The sequence below is a fragment of the Aspergillus heteromorphus genome (assembly GCF_003184545.1).
Source record: "Aspergillus heteromorphus CBS 117.55 chromosome Unknown BO70scaffold_2, whole genome shotgun sequence".
NCBI classification, from domain to species: Eukaryota; Fungi; Ascomycota; class Eurotiomycetes; order Eurotiales; family Aspergillaceae; genus Aspergillus; species Aspergillus heteromorphus.
In genome coordinates, this window is record NW_020290407.1 from 985,342 (window position 1) to 1,004,305 (window position 18,964).

Genomic DNA, 18,964 nt, shown 5'->3' on the forward strand with positions numbered 1-18,964 from the left:
TCAACTAACCCGGGAGGTAAAGTGACCAATTCATCCCTATAAATACTCCCCTCATCTCCATTCCGATTCTCTTCTCCCTCCACCTTCCCATCTCACATTATCGGAACACCACTGCGGCAAAAGGGGAACACCCTACTTGGGGGTCTTCCCAGAAAGTGGCCTACATGCCCAATAATTCTTCTATATGAACACCCCCAGCCATATAACTGCCACTCCTCCCATGGAGCCAACATTCTTGGACACATATTCCAAATCCATATAGTCTTATAAAACCAAAACACACCTAGTTTACAGACAATCCCACACTCCGAGACACAAGCAGAGACATGAATCCATCATTCTATGCGTTGTCTTACACGCATTGAGGAATTATATACGGCAAATAAAAGCAACTAGCGCTTGAGCCAGATCTTTGCGCCTCTTGCCAAAACACAATGCTCCGGAGATCATATTGCCTAGAAGGCCATTCTGTATCCAGCAACAAAGAGAGACCACAGAGGGAAGGTCGAAGGGGTTTTATGCAGATTAGATCACTGCTGGTATGTCATGAAGTCAGGTCGTCTGTTCTAGATTGTCACTGCGAAGCTATACATATGGCACATGCAGTTCTGCAGACCAAAGTAAGCTCTCTGAGCTGTCTCGGAAACATGAAGCACACGCAACACAGAGCAAAAGAAGAAGAATATTCCTTGGGACAAAGAGTACCCCCATGATTCGTCGCGCTCGGAAGACTGTCTCATCTTCCGTGATATACTCTCACGGTGCTAGCCGAGCTGAAAGTTCGGCTACCCACCTCAAGTCGTGGAAAAGAATATGCCTACGGCGGTGCATGTGTTTCATGGTATCATTGAATTTGTCGTGATGCGTGGCAAAGAATATGTAGCCTTGGTTAGAACTGGAAGAAATTCGGGAAGGCCGCGTTCTCCTCATACTGCATGCCCAGCAACTGATAGCGTGGGGCAACCTATCGAGATACTGCACGCAGTCCTTTCACCAGGTCGACAAAAAAGATGGCTCCCTTTACCAAGTCGGTGTGGAATTTATCATCCTCGGGTGAATCAATCTCTGCGAAAGTCCCTGTGGCTTTCTGTCGAACATTATGCCCCGTTTCTATCTAGAACATGTTGGCTGGGAAGTGGATTTGTTGCTGCCTACGAACATGCGGACCCTTGCAGTATTGTGGCTGCGACTGATGGTTGAGTTAGGGTTGGTTGTCTCTCCCGGGAGGTATGATGCCGTCTCGCTGTCCGGGGACGGAATCTCAGGCCGTCTGGCTTTAACCTGCATTTGTCCTCAACAGATGTGACGCTCCAGATTCCACTATCCCCTGAAACTGGCCACATTTGGTTGGAGCGAGACGCATGACGAAGGACATGATCCCGTACATTGCATGCGCTGCCTTTGGGACCCTGGAGAAAAGTGGTATCGGTATCATATGGGTTTACAGCACGAACGAAAGCTCAGCGTGGAAAGTTTCCAGAGAATGGGCTCGTGTCGGAAGGTATCAGTGGTTGCGTCTGCGGCTGATGTAAGTGACTTCAGAAATCCATGAAACTCTTTAACTGTGGACAGGGCATCAAAGTAGGGTTTGGAACGCACTCGAATCAACCCGTTGTCCAATACCTCTGATAAAAGACCTCGGCATACTCTACCGCTCTGGGCTTCGCTCCAATACACATACATACACTTGCAATCTCTCCGATGCTGTTAACACACACACACACACACACACACACCTACAATATTCAGTGAGCGGTGCGAATCCACTTCGAATCTATTCGCACAGATGGAACGGCGGAAAAGAGAGCAGCATCGACCGACCTTGGCTTTAGTAATTTTAGGGGGCATTTTACACATTGAAATGTCTCTGTAGAAAACGACGTTGAACTGGGTCCTCATTAGATCGGAATCGGTTCTAAAAACACATGCTATCAGGTTACAATGGTTTCGCTATCACCATGTCTTCCAGATTATCACGAGTTACCAATCATCGGAATTCTTTGTTCTTCGTCTCAATGCTTATCCAGAATAAATAGTTTCCCTGACACGGGATGAAGAGTGTTGGTCAACTCTTCCAGACTTCGATTCTGTGAGATGAACATTGACCAGTTGCTTACTGCAGAGCAGGCTTCGCAACAAACCCTGCTATCTAATATTCTTGCGCTTTCTTAGCCTACCACCGTCACCCTGGCTAGTATCCGCCGTTTGGCCGTAAGTCTTATATATCCACGCATATCTCAAAGAATATGATCCAACTTTGTCAACTCCACGCCGATCCGAATACTTGGACAAAACCGATCGAGTCAACCATCAGGAATTAGGAGAACCTTGCCGATTCTGTCTCTGCTAAAGCTCTTCCTGTCAAGTCCGCATGATTTTTCTACATGCAAAGGAAAGACGACATCGAAAGAAAGCCAATAGCTTAAGGTAATTTTCCGCGAAACAAACATGCCAGCCAGCCTGTGATACTGTCAACAGATCTACCAGCATAATTTGGGGTATATCTTTCTCTCAGGCTGAAGTAGGCACACAGACACAGACTACAGATTCTGAAGCTGTAACCGACGCTCTAGCTGTATTAACATGTGACAAGCACGAATGACACAGCAATTCCGAAAGAGCCGGGGGGGGGGGGGGGGGGGGCTGGCGAGATAGGCTGTTTCCGGAGAGACTCAATGATATAAACTCGAACCCGATGCTCATGGACCAACGCCGAGAACTAGAAATGGAAATATAGACACAACACGTCGAGATCATATTGCTCGGCGCATTATCAAGGTGGACCAATTTCAGGACCCGCTGCTGCGCCGACAAGATATGGCCAAGTGAGCCACGATGGAGAGCTGATAATAAGACCCTTGGACCAGTCCTTGAAGCCCAGTCAATTGCGCTTAACCAATGAGGAAGATTGGAAGGCATGGCTGCATCTTAAATTGCTCAGACTATGCTGGGTTGAGCTATGGGAAAAGTGCCTGAAGAACGCGAACTTGAAAGATACCTGGGGAGTTAGCCTAGCGACTGTGCAGGAGTATCTAATAATAAAAGAGACAGATCTCGAATCCTGTGCACGCTCATCAAGAATCGAGACCCTTTGCTATCCAGTGTGTTGTCTTCGATATTGCTCAGGCATTGGCCATGTGTCGTCTCCGTGACGAAGGAAGCCGGTCCTGCCTTACTATATGTGTCCTATTTGATATATCACAGACCACCCGGGATATGCTATAAAGACGTTGAGATTTCCCATCAGGCTGTCGATTTTGTCTCCGAACAACGGCACGTCACGACATCGGAGATAGATTCGAAACGAGTTGGCTGGGACTGAACTGTTTCATCTCTCCTGTTCATTCTATGGCTCAGGGATTCATATTCTGCCATGTGAGGTTGTCTGAATTGCGGGCTAAATGAGGGAATACATTGCTCTCCGACTATACTTGCGTATCAGTTCAAGCTTTATACTTCTCTGAGAAGCAACGGGAACTCTGCTGCCGAAAATCAACCCACAGCATGTCTTCAGCTATAGCCCTACAACTCGAATTTTTGCAATCCAATGGCAATTTCTTTGGCAAACCTGGTAACCAGGACACAAGCTTCACCTGGTCCAATGGTAGGGGGCTGGGAAAGATAGGACGGATGGGCATAATCTCCAATACAGATGGAATATGCATCGATTGCGAAAACTGGTGCTTGGGGCTTCATAGCTCGGATTCATTATGGTGGAGGGAGGTATAGGCCGCCATGACAACACTATCCATGCCCCAAGTGAAAAAAAAAAAAAAAGTTCCTGTCGAAGCTGTTGAATGCACCTACTTACCACAGCAACACCACTATCTGATCCAAACGCGAGTGCCATACAAGAGATTTTACAGCACCTTCAAACATCATTAACCAGCCTCCGACCAGTGTGACCTTGGAGGAGTTGTCTAGTTCAAGCGTGCTCGCCATGCGATTATTATAATAGTCTCCCAGAATGAGACTGGCTGAGAATACCTATGTTGCCAGGTCAAATAATATTAAGATGCGCATGACATCATGCAAAAGTATGCTCACAGTCCCAGTGCAATATTCACCATATATGAGGCCTGTGCAAAAGTATAGCCCATCGGTACAGGGAAGTATGCTCAGCTCTCTCTCGACTGTTGATTGATGAGGCAGATATCAGATCAAGGAATGGAGCTCGATGTCATGTCATGTGTGGACGAGGCCCAACGTGACCCAGCCCCAGCCAGTCTCCATCCGCTGCCAGACTCGATATGTGGTCAGAAAAGGATGTGGCAGCGAATTTCGCTAAGTCCAGCTATGGCCCGGGTCCCCAGTTTCATTTGCAGACAGTTATCATTTGCAGACAGTTATCATTTGCAGACAGTTACGCGATGCTTTCCTGCCCGAACCTTCAGGTACTCTAATTCATGTATCACGTGCATGTGCGTGTGCATGCGGAGCACATACATTCATTACACTTACAGTACCGCTTCGGCAAAATTTCGAAGCTTTTCGTCTCGAGCTGGACGTGGGAAGGCAGGAGCGACCCGGGTAAGAACCCGGGTCCGCTGCCATCGTGCCATTTGCTCCCCGTCTCGATGATCAGTTGTTAATCATTGATGCTGGCTGCGAGGAAATACTCCAGAATATGTACTTCTATGTATTATCTGGTTTTGAGTCGATTCTGCACTAGTACACAATACTCAATGCTCATATTCATTGATGCTAATCTGGCTAATAAGAAATAAAAATAATAACAAAGAAACATTTTACAATTGCTAACCAGAAAAATCGTAATTCATTCCACACCCTAAATCATCTACTGCCGCCCCGTCTCAGCCAAGAATTTCTCATACCGGCCCTTGCATTTCCGGCGCCAGCTTTTACCCCAGATAACCATGGGGACTCCCATGGCCATGGAAAGAACAACCAGGATGCCGTAGCATGTAAAGGCCCAGCCGTAGTTCGTGGCATCGATGAAGTTCTGCACGGTGAAGGAGATGACGAAGTTGATGACGGATGAACAGCATGCTAGGACGATGACAAGTTCGCCGGAAATCTAGCGACAATTAGTAGATGCAAGTGGGATGCAAATGAGAAAGCTTGCCTCTTCAAAACACTCCATCGCATATGCGGTCGCGATACTGGTAGCGGAAACCTGCTGCGCGATCATGCAGCAGAGGCCAACGGCAATGGACATCCACTCGAGGCCTTCGGTAGCTCCCCAGCCGTACAGAAAGTAGCCAACGGCTGCGAGGACGATCGGGAGGGAATACGCCCAGAGACGCATTTCGGGTTCCTTGTAACCCTTGTTGCGACGGGCGAGGAAAACAACGAGCCAGTCAGACAGCGATCCGATTCCCATTCTGACATTGTCAGCAATCTTCCACAGTTGAGGTTGTAGGTACATACCCAATAAAGTTACCAACGAGGGCCGCCAGAAATATCAGACCAGATGACCCGGCACTCCAATCATAAGGCGCATCCGTCATGATCTCAGAAATAGTATTGAACGAGACGATTCCCGCTGTGCAACCGAATGCGAACTGAATGCCGGCTAAGACAATGTTGGGGAATCCAAAGAGGAAGAATGGACGACGGAAGTACTGGAACCATGTGGTATGGTCATCGCTGAAGCGGTGCACAAGAGACATCTTCTGGAGGTATGTCCGCGGTGGCATGTCAATCTCGCCAACATCGTGGCTTGCGATGACTGATACCGGAGATTCTTTGGAATCCTTCTCGCCCGCGGATGGGTCGGGTTGGGCGCATGTAGCTTCGTCTGCAGGTTTGGAGGACAAGGAAGGCATCCGGCCAGAGAACCGGTATCTGGGGAACATTGTGTCGTCAAACGTGAAAATGAATAAAAGAATCAAGACAGCCTAAAAACTCTTAGTTATGATCGGATATCGACTGAGAGGTTGGTACTAACACACGCAATCGACACCATGGGCATACTCCATCTCCACCCAATACTATCGGCGATATAACCTCCACAGATCAGGCCAAGGATTGAGCCCAGCTGCTGGAAGAAGATATAGATAGATAACATTCGACCACGTTCATGGGTAAAGAACACATCGAAGATCTGAATTAATTAGCCGAGGCATGCATGCCTGGAAGGAGACACCACGAACCGTGAGCTGAATCAAAGCTTGGTAGGCTGCCGTCCCCATCCCATTGACCATCATCATCACATAATACTGGCCAACGCCCTGGTAGAAGCCACCCCAGATACCGCTGGCAAGAACAAACATAAGACTGATGATGTAGACAATCTTGCGCCCGTACTTCATTGCCGTGGGAATCCAGATGATGTTGAAGAACCCCAGCATAAGGTAGTTGAGAGCGGAGCCACCGTTCATGTTCTCCAGACTCACGCCCGTATCATCTGAAATCGTAGTCCATGCTGCGCCCCAGTTGTTCTCGCCAAAGGAGTTTACACACGCATAAGCGGATATCAGAAAGAGACACCAGTATTTCTTATATTTCGGCCAATTCTGCAAATGTGAGAACAGGGTATAGCATGGGAATGGTAGACTGCTTGCTGCATACCAGAGGATCGGCCGATGAGGTAGTAGGCTGAGGGATCAGCAGGATGTCCTGTTGACCGGCGTGGGCGGCACTGAAGTCTCCCGTCCCTAGTTTCTGTCAATCGTCGTCAATTCGTCGAGACGGAGTATTTACCATCAACGAGGTATACTGTCCCCGGAACATCAGTCTGGATATCATCAGTGCGAGCCATTTTGAATCAATGAATGATCAGAAGTCATTAGGACGGCCATGGCGGGGGTGGGCGCTCTTTTAAACGCAACCCCAGACTAGTATCATCAGTGCCAGATGTCCATCTACAAGGGCCATGCATGAAGCGTTCTCCTATGATCGCTCTACAGACTCCGATTGGATGAACCAGCCTAGCATATCAGTCGAGCAGCCATGATAAGAGGGGAAGCACATTTGCCTTCTCTCGTCCGCCACTCCTGTCGAGATCTACAGCAAATCGAGCTGGATGAACGGGAGGGAATTGATGTGATAGTTTGTGATAAGATACTCCATGGCAGTGGAGCCAAGCCGCCACCGGGAGATAGAGAGATTCTCAGATAAGTGAGCGCCATGAGGAAGCTCCAAACGAAAGGTTATCTTGACGAGGGGTTTCAATCAGGTGTGCCGAAGGAGATGCGGAGAAGCGGCGAGGCTCGAACATGGCAGACGCAAGAATATGACTCGTGCACGCAATTGCAATGCAGATGTGGGGACCTTAGCTTCCGGGATACTTCCGGAGGGGTAAAGGACAATTCAAGGTTATCAGTGAAGTGTGAATGTGGAGGATGGAGGAGGATGGAGGAGGATAGAGGAGAGGAGACAAGACAAGCCCCGATTGCGGGACGCGCCCGGGAAGGTCCAACCGATGCGCTAAGCCCCATCGGGAACCCCGCGATGGCCTCGTTTCGGCGGGTCGCGATGCTTTGGACGATGACAACATAGATCCATCCAGGACTCGTTCTGACCAGCGTGGCTAGAAGATACCAACCTGGTGGAGATGGCATGACGGGGAACCTCATTGAAATACGGACCCCGTGCCCGTCTTCCTCCCACGCATATTGACACAGACCACACAGTGAACACCACCATGGCTCCCTCGAAGGTCACATTGGATTCCACCATCCTCATTGTCGGCGCAGGAGTCTGGGGCTGCTCCACGGCCTTGCACCTCGCCCGTCGCGGATACAAGCATGTCACTGTGCTCGACCCCTACACCGTCCCCTCTGCGATTGCGGCCGGCAATGACATCAATAAGATCATGGAACACAAGGAGCTGAAAGGTCGGTTCCCTATAGAATGACTATCACGAAGGCGATGCTGACAATTGTCTAGATTCAGAAAACAGTCCACGCAGCGTTGCGTTCACAACGTGTACACGCGCAGCTTTCAGTGGCTGGAAGACGGACCCCGTCTTTAAGCCGTATTTCCACGAGACAGGTCTGATCGTGTCCGGGCATACCCCCGCACTCGTGGAACATATCTACAAAGACGAAATCGAACCCTCCGTGGCAGACTATGTGAAGCTGGAGACAGCAGGGGACTTCCAAAAGACAATGCCGCCCGGCGTTCTCACGGGCGACTTTCCGGGCTGGAAGGGCTGGCTGAGCAAGTCCGGGGCGGGATGGATCCACGCGAAGAAGGCTCTGGTTTCTGCATACACCGAGGCCAAGCGACTGGGAGTCAACTTCATCACCGGATCTCCTCAGGGGAATGTCGTATCGCTGGTGTACGAGAACGGCGACGTGGTGGGAGCGAAAACCTCCGACGGGGTCATCCATCGGGCAGACCAGACCATCCTTGCGGCGGGAGCCGGCAGTGACCGTCTTCTAGACTTCAAGAAACAGCTCCGTCCGACGGCCTGGACGCTCTGCCACATTCAGATGACGCCGGAGGAAGTGAAGCTCTACAAGAACCTGCCTGTTCTGTTCAACATCGCGAAGGGGTTTTTCATGGAGCCCGATGAAGACAAGCACGAACTCAAGATCTGCGACGAGCACCCTGGATACTGCAATTTCCTTCCCGATCCGGAGAGATCCGACGAGATCAGGAGCATTCCCTTCGCGAAGCATCAGATTCCCCTGGAGGCCGAGGCCCGCGCCCGGGATTTCCTGCGGGACACGATGCCACATCTAGCGGATCGCCCGCTGGCGTTTGCCCGTATCTGCTGGGATGCGGATACCCCGGATCGCGCCTTTTTGATCGACAAACATCCTGAGCATCCCTCGCTGCTGGTGGCTGTCGGAGCGTCGGGTAACGGAGCAATGCAAATGCCGACGATTGGAGGATTCATCGCGGATGCGTTGGAGGGGCATCTCCAACAGGAATTGAAGCACGTTGTCCGATGGAGGCCAGAAACTGCTGTCGACCGGGACTGGAAGTCCACGCAGAACCGCTTTGGGGGACCAGATGCGGTCATGGAGTTCCAGACGATCGGCGAGACCGAGTGGACCAAGGTGGATGTCAAGAGCAGGCTGTAGCTTCCAGTTGATATTTGAGCCAAGCTAATGATAATGACAATTTATACCCATAACAAAGCGGTTATCTAGACACCCGAATAATTGCAATAACACGGCACATCCCATCATCATAAGTCCCACTGAGTCTAACACATCTAATGTAGCACTCAATTACAAGGTACTCCATCAAAGAGATATCCACCACGACACACACACATAATCTACTCCCCCTTCCCTGTCTCTGTCCCCGCAGCAGCAGCAGCCGCCGCCAAAACCTCCTCCAACCTCCCCACCAACGGCTTCGGATCCATAAACACCTTAAACGACCTCAACTTATCCTCATCCAGCCTCTTCCCCACCACCGCCAGCGCATTGACAGTGATAGCCCTCTTCTCCGGATCCGCCGCAACCGTATACTCGACCTCGGATTCGACGTAAACTCGGTCCGACAGCACATCAAAATGCCGGATGGTGTGTTTCATGCTCGACACCAGACTGACCTGCTGGTTGTAGAAGGCGAGGATCTGCTCGTGGCCGGTGAGGGAAGGGCCGCCCGGGACGTGGAGCTGGCTGTCTGGGTGGTAGAATTGCGGGACGAAGACCGAGGGGTTGAGGGTATCGTTGGCGGCGTAGAAGGTGTCTAGCCAGGCTTTTGTGCTGGCTGCTTGGGCGGGGGTAGCCATTTTGGTGCGGGGAGGGGAGCTGCTGGCGGGGAGGGGGGGGGTTAGTTCTTTGTAAGTGCTTTTGAGGATTGGGAGCTACGATTGGACTCGCTTACGCTGGATTGTTTGGTGGATATGGTGTATGGTGTATGGTGTTCGATTAATGGTAGTGGGAGGTAGATATATTGAATTGGATGTGTAATTGCACTTGCATCGAGGTCGACATGGTACCTTGCTTTATAGATGAGCTGCGGCATGTCTTGTCGATCGCTGTTTCTAGTCAGTACTAGACAGTAGACACGTCAGCAAGCACAACATAACTAGCTAATGCATCTGCTGTGTGCTGCAACAAGGTGGTATCCACATGGGACACATATATGCGTCTTGCTGTATAGATCAGCCCAACGCGCCTGGTAGGCGCAAAGTCGCCGAAAGCCCTGATTGGTCCTTCGGCTGGACGGGGTCGAACGCCGATTGGTCTGTCACAGTCCAAAATCATGTGACTCAGCGGACTACTCAGCTTCATAAGTGTGGTCACGTGATAGTTACGAGATACGGACCAATCGGAGAAGAGAGCATTCCCCCCGCTTTCGGTGACTTTGCAGTGTTCACGTTCATTGCATCTTTTGTAGACGATGAGACACAACCCTTCTGATCTGCAAGACAAGGCTCAGACAATCCCCGATGCGATACGGAGTACTCGAGTACGAGCACCCCTCCTTATGACGCCATGCAAGTGCCCCGCGCAAAGCTTGGTCTGGTCACCTGCAGGTCTGCAACAAGGAGCTGAAACTGGTGGAATCAGTTGTTGGTGAGACCCCGAAAGCCAATTGCTTCGTTGCCAGCGCGCAGCATCGGGTTCGTACTTTCGGCAGCCATTTTAATGGTGGAACGAACACCTTCTGGTCGGAGATCCCAGGTTTCTGTGCTACTCCTGGCGGGTTGGGGTGACCGTCAGCCGCCATCCATTGCGCTCGAGTGTTTCACTGCCGTGGCCAATGGTTCGCTGAGAATGCCCCGAAGGGGATGGGAGGGTGGCACAGCGGCGGTATGTCAGGCATGAGGGTGTTTCGGGTAGGTGGAACGAGTGTCGTGCAGATTGTTCGCCATATGCTTTGCTTGGTGGCTGTCTTCTTGCCCTTGTATCTGCTGGGGGTGGTTATGGGGAGGGTCCTCATTCTAGATTGGACATTTTAGAGAGGTGGTGTTGGAGTGTGGTTTGTGTGGGATGCTTGACTACCTCTTGGACTATTGTCTGAAGATTGGGGCATCTCTACGCGTTCGCGTGGTAGTACTATTATCAACCACGCCTGTATTGGCGCCCAGAAATCGGATCTTATGGCAGATCCTGGTAGCCGATTTCTCACACTGCTATGCAGAGAGCCCTCCAAGTTAACCATTGTATGTGGTATGCAGGTGGTGAATGGTCTATAAAGCAGTATGTTATGTCCCTTCAGAGAATGAGAATAGGGCTAGTCGAACAGTGCCGAATTCCCAGGCCTGTAAGACAGTGAATATGTGTCGCATGGGGGGAATCCCAGGGTAAGCGCTTATAGGAATGGTTCGAAGGCCCGCAACGCCTATTTTCTATTGTAGACTATAGACGCGCTGCCATCCACGACCACAGCGTTGCCGAGATACGTGTTACATGGGTCGCTAGGCAGCTTGTTGGATCGCAACACTTAAGCGCCAGAGCTCGAGTACGAGACCCTTGGATGGTGTATCAACTTTTTCTGGGCTATCATCCCGGTAGGGAGTGTTCAACCGAGTATATGACATCGTTGTAGGCGCCTACGGCCAACGTCTCAAACCCTGACGCTTCTCGATTGGATTGCGGGGGCTGTCACTTGCTCCATGCGAGTCATCCTGTCTCACCGTGCCCACCGGGTCCCTGGCCAGACGGAGACGATCCTGACCAGTCGAGTAGCCGAGGAAATGGCAAACAAACCAACCGTCGATGGTTCAATTGGCCATCCAGGCAGGGCAAGCATTCCCATGCAGGGGCAGCAAAGACCTGTGTGTCGTGATATGGAAGATTCGGCTCTCTTCTCCGCTCCATGGAATTACAATTCAAATCCACCATCGTAATTTACGTTGAATTAGTCGTGATCCCCTTCTGCCTTCTGGAGAGTCTCGATCTTGGTACGGGTTGGTGCCGGAGGCGTCCCCGCGAAGATGGCCCGAGAACCATCGGTCCATGCTCCACGGGGAATGGCAGAGTAACCGGTTTGGGTTGAATCTAGTTCCAGCATCCACCAGGAACGGCGAGTGTTACTGGTAGACAGAGACGCTAGAGTTAGACAGGTCGTCGTAGTGGAAAGGGGAGTGAGTGGTGAGGGGAGACAGTCGCAGGCAGGCAGGCAGGCAGGCAGTCAGTCAGTAGCAGCCGGGGCCGGCGTGGTGCGATGGAAGCTTCTTGAAGCATCGCAGCCGGAGAGAGGCTGGTCCAGCCCACTTCTCTCCTCCTCTTCCCTCCTCTTCCTCCGCACCACAGCTCTCTCCTGTCTCTCCTCCAACTCCTCCTCCTGCTCTCCTCCACTCTCTACACTTCCTCCCTCCGTGCTATATTACTCCACTCCTCCCTCCCTCCTTCCTTCCCTTCCCACATCCCGTCCTGCCGTCACCATGGCCGACTCCCGTACGTTCCTCCGATCCCAACCTAATCTCACGTCACAGTCTTGCTGATTGCGCCCTCCGTACAGGCCGTTCTCGCGTCTTCTTCGACATTCAGATCGGCAACCAGAAGCCCGGTCGCGTTGCTCTCGAATTGGTCAGTCTGCTTCCCTTTCTCTTCTCTTGCCTGCTCCGACCCTTCCGGCCAGCCTCGCTAACTACCCCGCCTGCGCAGTTCAACGATGGTACCATTATTCCACCCCCTAGGCATCCCACGCAGATTCTAACCCAAACCCAGTCGTCCCCAAGACCGCGGATAACTTCCGGGCGCTTTGCACCGGCGAAAAGGGCATGGGCCAGCAGGGCAAGCCATTGCACTTCAAGGGTACGGCGCTTCGATTTTTCTTCCTTCCCCGCCGGAGCGGGGCTGCAACACCCCAACGGCCCATGAGTCGCTAACCCCCCGCCACCCAGGCTCCATCTTCCACCGCGTCATCAAGCAATTCATGATCCAGGGTGGTGACTTCACCGCGTTCAACGGCACGGGCGGCGAATCTATCTACGGCGAGAAATTCCCCGACGAGAACTTCGACCTCAAGCATGACCGTCCCTTCCTCCTCTCCATGGCCAACTCCGGCCCCGGCACCAACGGCAGCCAGTTCTTCATCACCACCGTCCCCACCCCCCACCTCGACGGCAAGCACGTCGTGTTCGGCGAGGTCATCAACGGCAAGAGCGTCGTCCGCAAGGTCGAGAACCTGGCCACCCAGGCCGACAAGCCCTCCACGGATGTCACCATCGTCGAGTGTGGCGAGCTGACCGGCGCCGACTACGACAACGCAGACAAGCAGATCCCGGACGCGACGGGTGATCCCTTCGAGGACTTCCCTGATGACCACCAGGGCGAGGAGCTGAGTGCCCCCGTGTGCTTCAAGATCGCGTCCGAGCTGAAGAACTTCGGAAACACTGCCTTCAAGAGCGGCAACCTCCCTCTCGGTCTGGACAAGTACCAGAAGGGTCTGCGCTACCTGAACGAGTTCCCGGAACCCGACGAGCAGGACCCCAAGGACCTGGACCCCCAGATCAAGGCGCTCCGCTTCACCCTGCACTCGAATTCCTCCCTCCTGGCCAACAAGCTCGGTCAGTACAAGAACGGGCAGACCTGGGCCACCTACGCGCTCGAGGTGGCCGCCGCCGCCAACGCTAAGGATGCCGACAAGGCCAAGGCGTATTACCGCCGCGCGGTGGCCTACAGCGGACTGAAGGAGGAGGACGAGGCCCTGAAGGATCTGGAGGAGGCGTCCAAGCTGGCCCCGGGAGACGCCGGTATCACCAACGAGGTTGCTCGGGTGAAGAAGGCCGTCAAGGACCGTGAGGCTAAAGAGCGGGCGACCGCGCAGCGGTTCTTCTCATGAGGACTGACGCGGTGTTAGTCATGATTCATGATTGCATGATTTCAACTTTTTTCCTTCTTCTTCATCTACATTCCCGGCTTTGCATTAAAAGTGAGAGCTTAGTCTGGTCTCCTTCAATCTCATTGCAGCGGTCTGGTGCAGACGGATTTACAGAGTACAGCATAACTTTGCCCCGTAGCTTGAACACTTGAACATACTGAAAACACAACTCAGCTGTCTTTAGCGCTTTGCGCCCATAACAGTTGCTGTGCGGGGATAAACTGCGCGTGATAAATAACCCACCGTGGAATCGACCATTTTGTAAAATGTCTCATTTGTTCTTCTATACCTCAAACTGGATGGAATTCAAAATGTACAGGAACTTAAATGCTGGGATTATCTAGTACCCTATTACAAACCTACAACCCTGATCATCATTGTCGTGGATGTGGTCAGATTGAACTGTCATACGGTCTGTCACTGTATATATATCCACACGCAGCGATCTACCTTCATTATTATCCCTGGAGTAAAAATCCACCGCACCCAACACATCTAAGCTCCATGAATTGGAATTAATAACAATCAGAACAACAGATCATTAACATTTTTCTCTTGTTTTATTTTCTTTTCATCCTCCCTGGAAGAATGTAAAGCACAGAGGTACTTACACCCATTGGTGGCGCCTTGCGGAAATGCAGTACCGGATGGGTTAGTTAACTATAGTAAGATAAGTTAACTAAGTTTCCGGCCGGCGGGGTGGAAGGAAGGGAAGCCGGGATATCGCATCGCATCGCATCGCATCGCATCGCATCCCTTCGCTCTCCCTGCGTATTTTGTACGACCCGACCGGATTCATCTCAGCGAGATTGAGTGCGGTGAGATGATTTATCAGATTGGGGATGAGTAGTGAGGAGTGAGGTAGGTTACCTACCAACGGAAGGACCAGGTAACTACCAACCAAGATTGGTCATTTACAAGCAGACAAAAAAAAAAAAAAAGTAAGTAGTGACAGTAGGAGGCGAATAGCGGTGTTCAATCATGATAAGTTTTTGTCTATCCACATATATGCGCTTCTAGGTAGGCATTGGTATCATAATATATACAATCCAGTAACAACGACAATGAGAAGAAAGAAAAGTCATGACTACATTTCACTCCAACCCGACACAAACCCAACCCAGCCCAGCCCAGCGCCACATCCCACCAGAACAAGGAATCAATCAATCAATCAATCAATCACTCCATCAACTCCGCCGGCAACTTAAACTCGAAAGTCTGCGGCCCCTTCTGCTCCTCCTTCCCCTCTGTATCTTTCTTCTCCTTCTTCGGCAACTTCGTATTAATCTCGATCGTGACCTGAATCCCAGAGAGAAGATGACCAATTAGCACCAATCACACGGATAGAAAAAATAAGGGGCAGAAAAGAAGCAAGAGCTTTACCACCGCATCTTCACTGCGGTAATCTACACCCACCGGCCCGTCGTTTTTCAATTCCACCTCCATCATCGCCTGGAAGACGCCGTTCTTGACGCGCTCCGGCGTGTACGACTCGCCCAGTCGCGTGATGAAGTAGTCGTATAGCTTGCGCGCGGTCTCCACGTCCGCGGCCTCGTGGAAGTCAGGTTTGTTTCCTTTTTTGAGCTGGCCGTAGAGTGTAAACTGTGATACTGGGGGGAAGTTGGAGTTAGTTTGGTGTGGGGTGATTTGGTAAGGGGAAGGGGAAGGGGAAGGGCGAGGGGGGGCATACCGCAGAGGACCTCCCCGGATATATCCTGGACGTTCTTTTTCCACTGAAGGGACTTTAGGTTGGAGATTGTTCGTGAGAGTGTAGTTATGGCGGAGGAAGGGGAGGGGAGGCTAGCTCACTGCCTTATCGTTCTCGTCGGGCCATAGTTTCGCTTTGAGTATTCGTCCGATCATGGAGTCGGCGTCTTTTTCGGTGTCTTCTTTGCCGACGCCCGCGAGGACGAGCAGACCTTGTCCGATCGAAGAGATCAGTTGGCCGTCGACCGTGACGGAGGCCGACTTGACGCGTTGGAGGACGGCTGGAGAGTGGGGTAGGGGGTGAGGGGTTAGCGATGGGTTGCGGGATCGGGGACGGGGATGATGTCTGCGCACCTTTCATGGTGATATGAGGTGTGTAGATAAACAAGGGTGTTGAGGAGGGGAGTGAATGGATGGGGAGAGTCGTTACGCGATCTATCAGATCGAAGGTCAGTGGGTGAGGCAGATCGATCATCGAACTAATGCGGCGGGTCACTGCAAACGGGGACAACCAACCTCAAGGTGCTCAGGACATTAGTGACAGCAAAGACCAGTCTGGATCATGCTGCAAGGTCAGAAGTGAGGTTGATACATTAGTCTGATTGGTACAAAGGCCAAGCAATAATGAGTGGCAGAGTGGAGTGGGAAAGCGAAAGCGAAAGCGAGTGCACAGCTGGGGAATGAATCTCCCCCGTCATGTTCGCCTCCAGGATGCCGCCTTGACCGCCTACCGCTTCAGGCGGCTATCCCAGCCTCTGGACGACCAGACAAAGTATCAGGAGATTCACTCGCCTGCAGAGCTTCACACCCTTGGACACGCTCCCCGCGTTTGTTGTGAAGAGTGGCCTGGCTACACGTCACGAGATTCCACTCTCCCATCTACTCCTCTCTTCACCCCCCTTCTTCCTCCCCCTCCTCCGCCCTTCCCTCGACCCTCGACATCGCTACATCTCTTCCAGTCCTCGAGGTTCGGCACCCTGTTCCCCCCGAACAGTCGCCATGACGTCTCGAAAAACGCAGCAGGAGATCGACAAGACCTTCAAGAAGGTCGCCGAGGGCATCCAGACGTTCGAGGGCATCTACGAGAAGATCCGATCGTCGACAAATATCACTCAACGGGATAAGCTCGAGGAGAATCTGAAGCGAGAGATCAAGAAGCTTCAACGATATCGGGACCAGATCAAGTCATGGGCGTCCGGAAACGAGGTCAAGGATAAGGGGCCGCTGATGGAACAGCGAAGGGCCATTGAAACCGTGGGCGATCCAATTCCTGCTGGCTGACCCGAGAGGGGGCGCGTGCTAACCGAGGTCTCTGATCCCTAGTGCATGGAGCAATTCAAAGCCGTCGAGAAGGAGATGAAGACGAAAGCATACTCGAAAGAGGGACTCTCGGCCGCGTCGAGGTTAGATCCCAAGGAGAAGGAGAAAGTCGAGTGCTGCGACTTCCTGGCGACCATGGTGGACGAGCTACAACAGAAGATCGAGGCCATGGAAGCGGAAGAGGAGACCCTCCACATGCAGATGAAGAAAGGGAAAAAAGACGTCGCCAAGACGAATCGACTGTCGGACCTCTCACGGTTAACGGAGCGCCATAAGTGGCACGTCAACAAATTGGAACTGTTGCTACGGTCGGTGCAGAACGGCAATCTCGAGGTGAACCAGGTGCTGGACATCAAGGAAAGCATCAAGTACTACGTGGAGGACGGCCATAACATCGACTACTCCGGGGAGGACGAGACGCTGTACGACGACCTCTCGCTGGACAACGAGGCGGAGGCGCAGTTCGGCATCGCGGGCGACAACGATCGCGTATCATCCCAGGACACGCAGTCGGTGCAGGACGACGAGCCGGAGGTGGTGAAGCCGCCCAAGCCCAAGAGCGAGAGTGTGGGACTTCGACGACCGTCGGCGCAGATGAAGTCGCCTCTACCCGTGCTGGCCACCCTGCAAACCGCGACGGCGACGAGCGCCACCTCAGGCATGAAACCGGCACCGCCACCAACCCGCCTGCCCGGCGAGACGCTCAAGTACGCATCCGCAGCCGCCGCAGCCGCAGCGAGTGACAAGAACGGCGTGGGCATCGCACCGCTGCCGCCGCCTCCTGGGGCCAGCCCCGCTTTCCCGGTCGCCGTGCCGGCCACCACCAGCAGCAGCAAAGCGTCGGCCACCGCCTCCCCGAGCGTCGCCTCTGCACAACCTGCACAACCCGCACAACCCGCCTCCAAGCCCACACCGCCCGTCACGATAGCTGGCGACGACCAGCAGCCCGCCGCCGCCGCCGCCGCTGCTGCTGCTGCTGGCCGCTCCAAAACTCCCGCGGTCAGCCCGCACGTCGCCGCCGCCAGCACCTCCTCCTCTTCCTCCTCCCACGCCATCGCCATGGACAAAGCGGAGCCTGCCGATGCGAAGGAGCTCTCCGCCGCGACCAACGGTGAGGCGACCAAGGAGGAGCCGTCGCGGGACGGGGACGGGGATGAGTCGATCTTCCACCTACCGCCCGGGCTGCAGGATCTGATCCAGTCCTTCGAGGTCACGAAGAGTCGCGCGTCAGCCAGTGCGGCCAATCCGTCGCCGTCCGTGCAGCGCCTGCTGCAGGCCTCTCTCACCAACTGCCCCGAGCCCCCGGATGCGGAGAAGCCTCGGCACTACAAGCCCCAGAACCCGTACAACACCCCCCTCTACTACCCGCAGGAGCCGCTGCCGATATTCGACGACCCGCGGCTGTACGAGACGGGCCGCATCGACACGGACACGTTATTCTACCTGTTTTATTACCGCCAGGGCACGTATCAACAGTACCTGGCGGCCAAGGCGCTGAAGAACCAGAGCTGGCGCTTCCACAAACAGTACCAGACGTGGTTCCAACGGCACGAGGAGCCCAAGACGATAACAGAGGAGTTCGAGCAGGGCACGTACCGCTTCTTCGATTACGAAAGCACATGGTAAGTCACCTGCCCACCCACCCACCCCAAGCCAACGCCGCTGACAACCGCAGGATGAACCGTCGCAAGGCGGACTTCAAGTTTGTGTACAAGTACCTGGAGGACGAACTGTAAACGAGTAGGTAGATTTTCATGCTCATTGTACATGGCTGTACCTCGGGTCGGGGCCGGAATTGCGGCACCGTGCAGATACGTGGAAAAAGTCCCTCGGTCGGTTGGGTTTGGCTTTTTTTAGCAGGGATGCGCGGAAATAAGGGAGTTCAGTTCAATCGTTGATTTTTCTATGCGACTTTGTTGTGTGGGTGTGTTCTGAGGTGACATCTGTTTTACGATCTGTTGTTCATCCTACCGAGGCATCTGGAGCATGCAGGGACGCGTCTACGAATGGGTCTGTGGGACATGGGCGTTCTTTGCGCTGTTCGGCCATGCATGGCGGCTGATGGGATGCAGCCATGACTTCTTAGTGATACTTGTTGTGACATTGACTGGCCATTTGAGATGGGAATGCATCCGCAAGTTCGGACCTGGACTGCCGTAGTTGTTTGTTTGGTGTTTGTGTAAGCCGCCACGGAGATCTCTGTTTAGTGGTTCACTCATCCCTGTCGTGG

The 18,964-nt window shown here is 52.9% G+C and overlaps 6 protein-coding genes across 6 annotated transcripts; 3 read left to right on the forward strand and 3 right to left on the reverse strand.

Moving 5' to 3' along the window:
- Positions 1 to 4,798: 4,798 nt before the first annotated feature.
- Positions 4,799 to 6,724, reverse strand: BO70DRAFT_368158 (putative MFS transporter; the record flags this gene model as incomplete). The annotated part of the gene is made up of 7 exons (XM_025544605.1): positions 4,799 to 5,038; positions 5,087 to 5,345; positions 5,392 to 5,861; positions 5,912 to 6,067; positions 6,117 to 6,479; positions 6,535 to 6,620; positions 6,667 to 6,724. 7 exons carry the CDS (start codon positions 6,722 to 6,724, stop codon positions 4,799 to 4,801), a joined length of 1,632 nt encoding a protein of 543 aa, XP_025403400.1.
- Positions 6,725 to 7,479: 755 nt separating this feature from the next.
- On the forward strand, positions 7,480 to 9,021 carry BO70DRAFT_358411 (NAD(P)/FAD-dependent oxidoreductase). Its single transcript, XM_025542288.1, has 2 exons — positions 7,480 to 7,802; positions 7,855 to 9,021. The coding sequence occupies exons 1-2, from the start codon at positions 7,610 to 7,612 to the stop codon at positions 8,997 to 8,999; spliced, it is 1,338 nt and encodes a 445-aa protein (XP_025403401.1). The 5' UTR covers positions 7,480 to 7,609; the 3' UTR covers positions 9,000 to 9,021.
- On the reverse strand, positions 8,992 to 9,831 carry BO70DRAFT_425882 (nuclear transport factor 2 family protein). The gene is made up of 2 exons (XM_025547727.1): positions 9,757 to 9,831; positions 8,992 to 9,680 (listed from the first exon to the last, which is right to left on the reverse strand). Exon 2 carries the CDS (start codon positions 9,659 to 9,661, stop codon positions 9,200 to 9,202), a length of 462 nt encoding a protein of 153 aa, XP_025403402.1. The 5' UTR covers positions 9,662 to 9,680; positions 9,757 to 9,831; the 3' UTR covers positions 8,992 to 9,199.
- A 2,434-nt stretch (positions 9,832 to 12,265) lies between these two features.
- On the forward strand, positions 12,266 to 13,668 carry BO70DRAFT_425883 (peptidyl-prolyl cis-trans isomerase D; the record flags this gene model as incomplete). The annotated part of the gene is made up of 5 exons (XM_025547728.1): positions 12,266 to 12,278; positions 12,343 to 12,410; positions 12,489 to 12,498; positions 12,552 to 12,638; positions 12,728 to 13,668. The coding sequence occupies 5 exons, from the start codon at positions 12,266 to 12,268 to the stop codon at positions 13,666 to 13,668; spliced, it is 1,119 nt and encodes a 372-aa protein (XP_025403403.1).
- A 1,039-nt stretch (positions 13,669 to 14,707) lies between these two features.
- Positions 14,708 to 15,775, reverse strand: BO70DRAFT_425884 (D-aminoacyl-tRNA deacylase; the record flags this gene model as incomplete). The annotated part of the gene is made up of 5 exons (XM_025547729.1): positions 14,708 to 15,006; positions 15,091 to 15,317; positions 15,398 to 15,440; positions 15,517 to 15,695; positions 15,769 to 15,775. 5 exons carry the CDS (start codon positions 15,773 to 15,775, stop codon positions 14,887 to 14,889), a joined length of 576 nt encoding a protein of 191 aa, XP_025403404.1. The 3' UTR covers positions 14,708 to 14,886.
- Positions 15,776 to 16,214: 439 nt separating this feature from the next.
- Positions 16,215 to 18,917, forward strand: BO70DRAFT_358415 (CNOT2/3/5 family protein). The gene is made up of 3 exons (XM_025542289.1): positions 16,215 to 16,668; positions 16,738 to 18,356; positions 18,410 to 18,917. Exons 1-3 carry the CDS (start codon positions 16,414 to 16,416, stop codon positions 18,468 to 18,470), a joined length of 1,935 nt encoding a protein of 644 aa, XP_025403405.1. The 5' UTR covers positions 16,215 to 16,413; the 3' UTR covers positions 18,471 to 18,917.
- Positions 18,918 to 18,964: the final 47 nt, after the last annotated feature.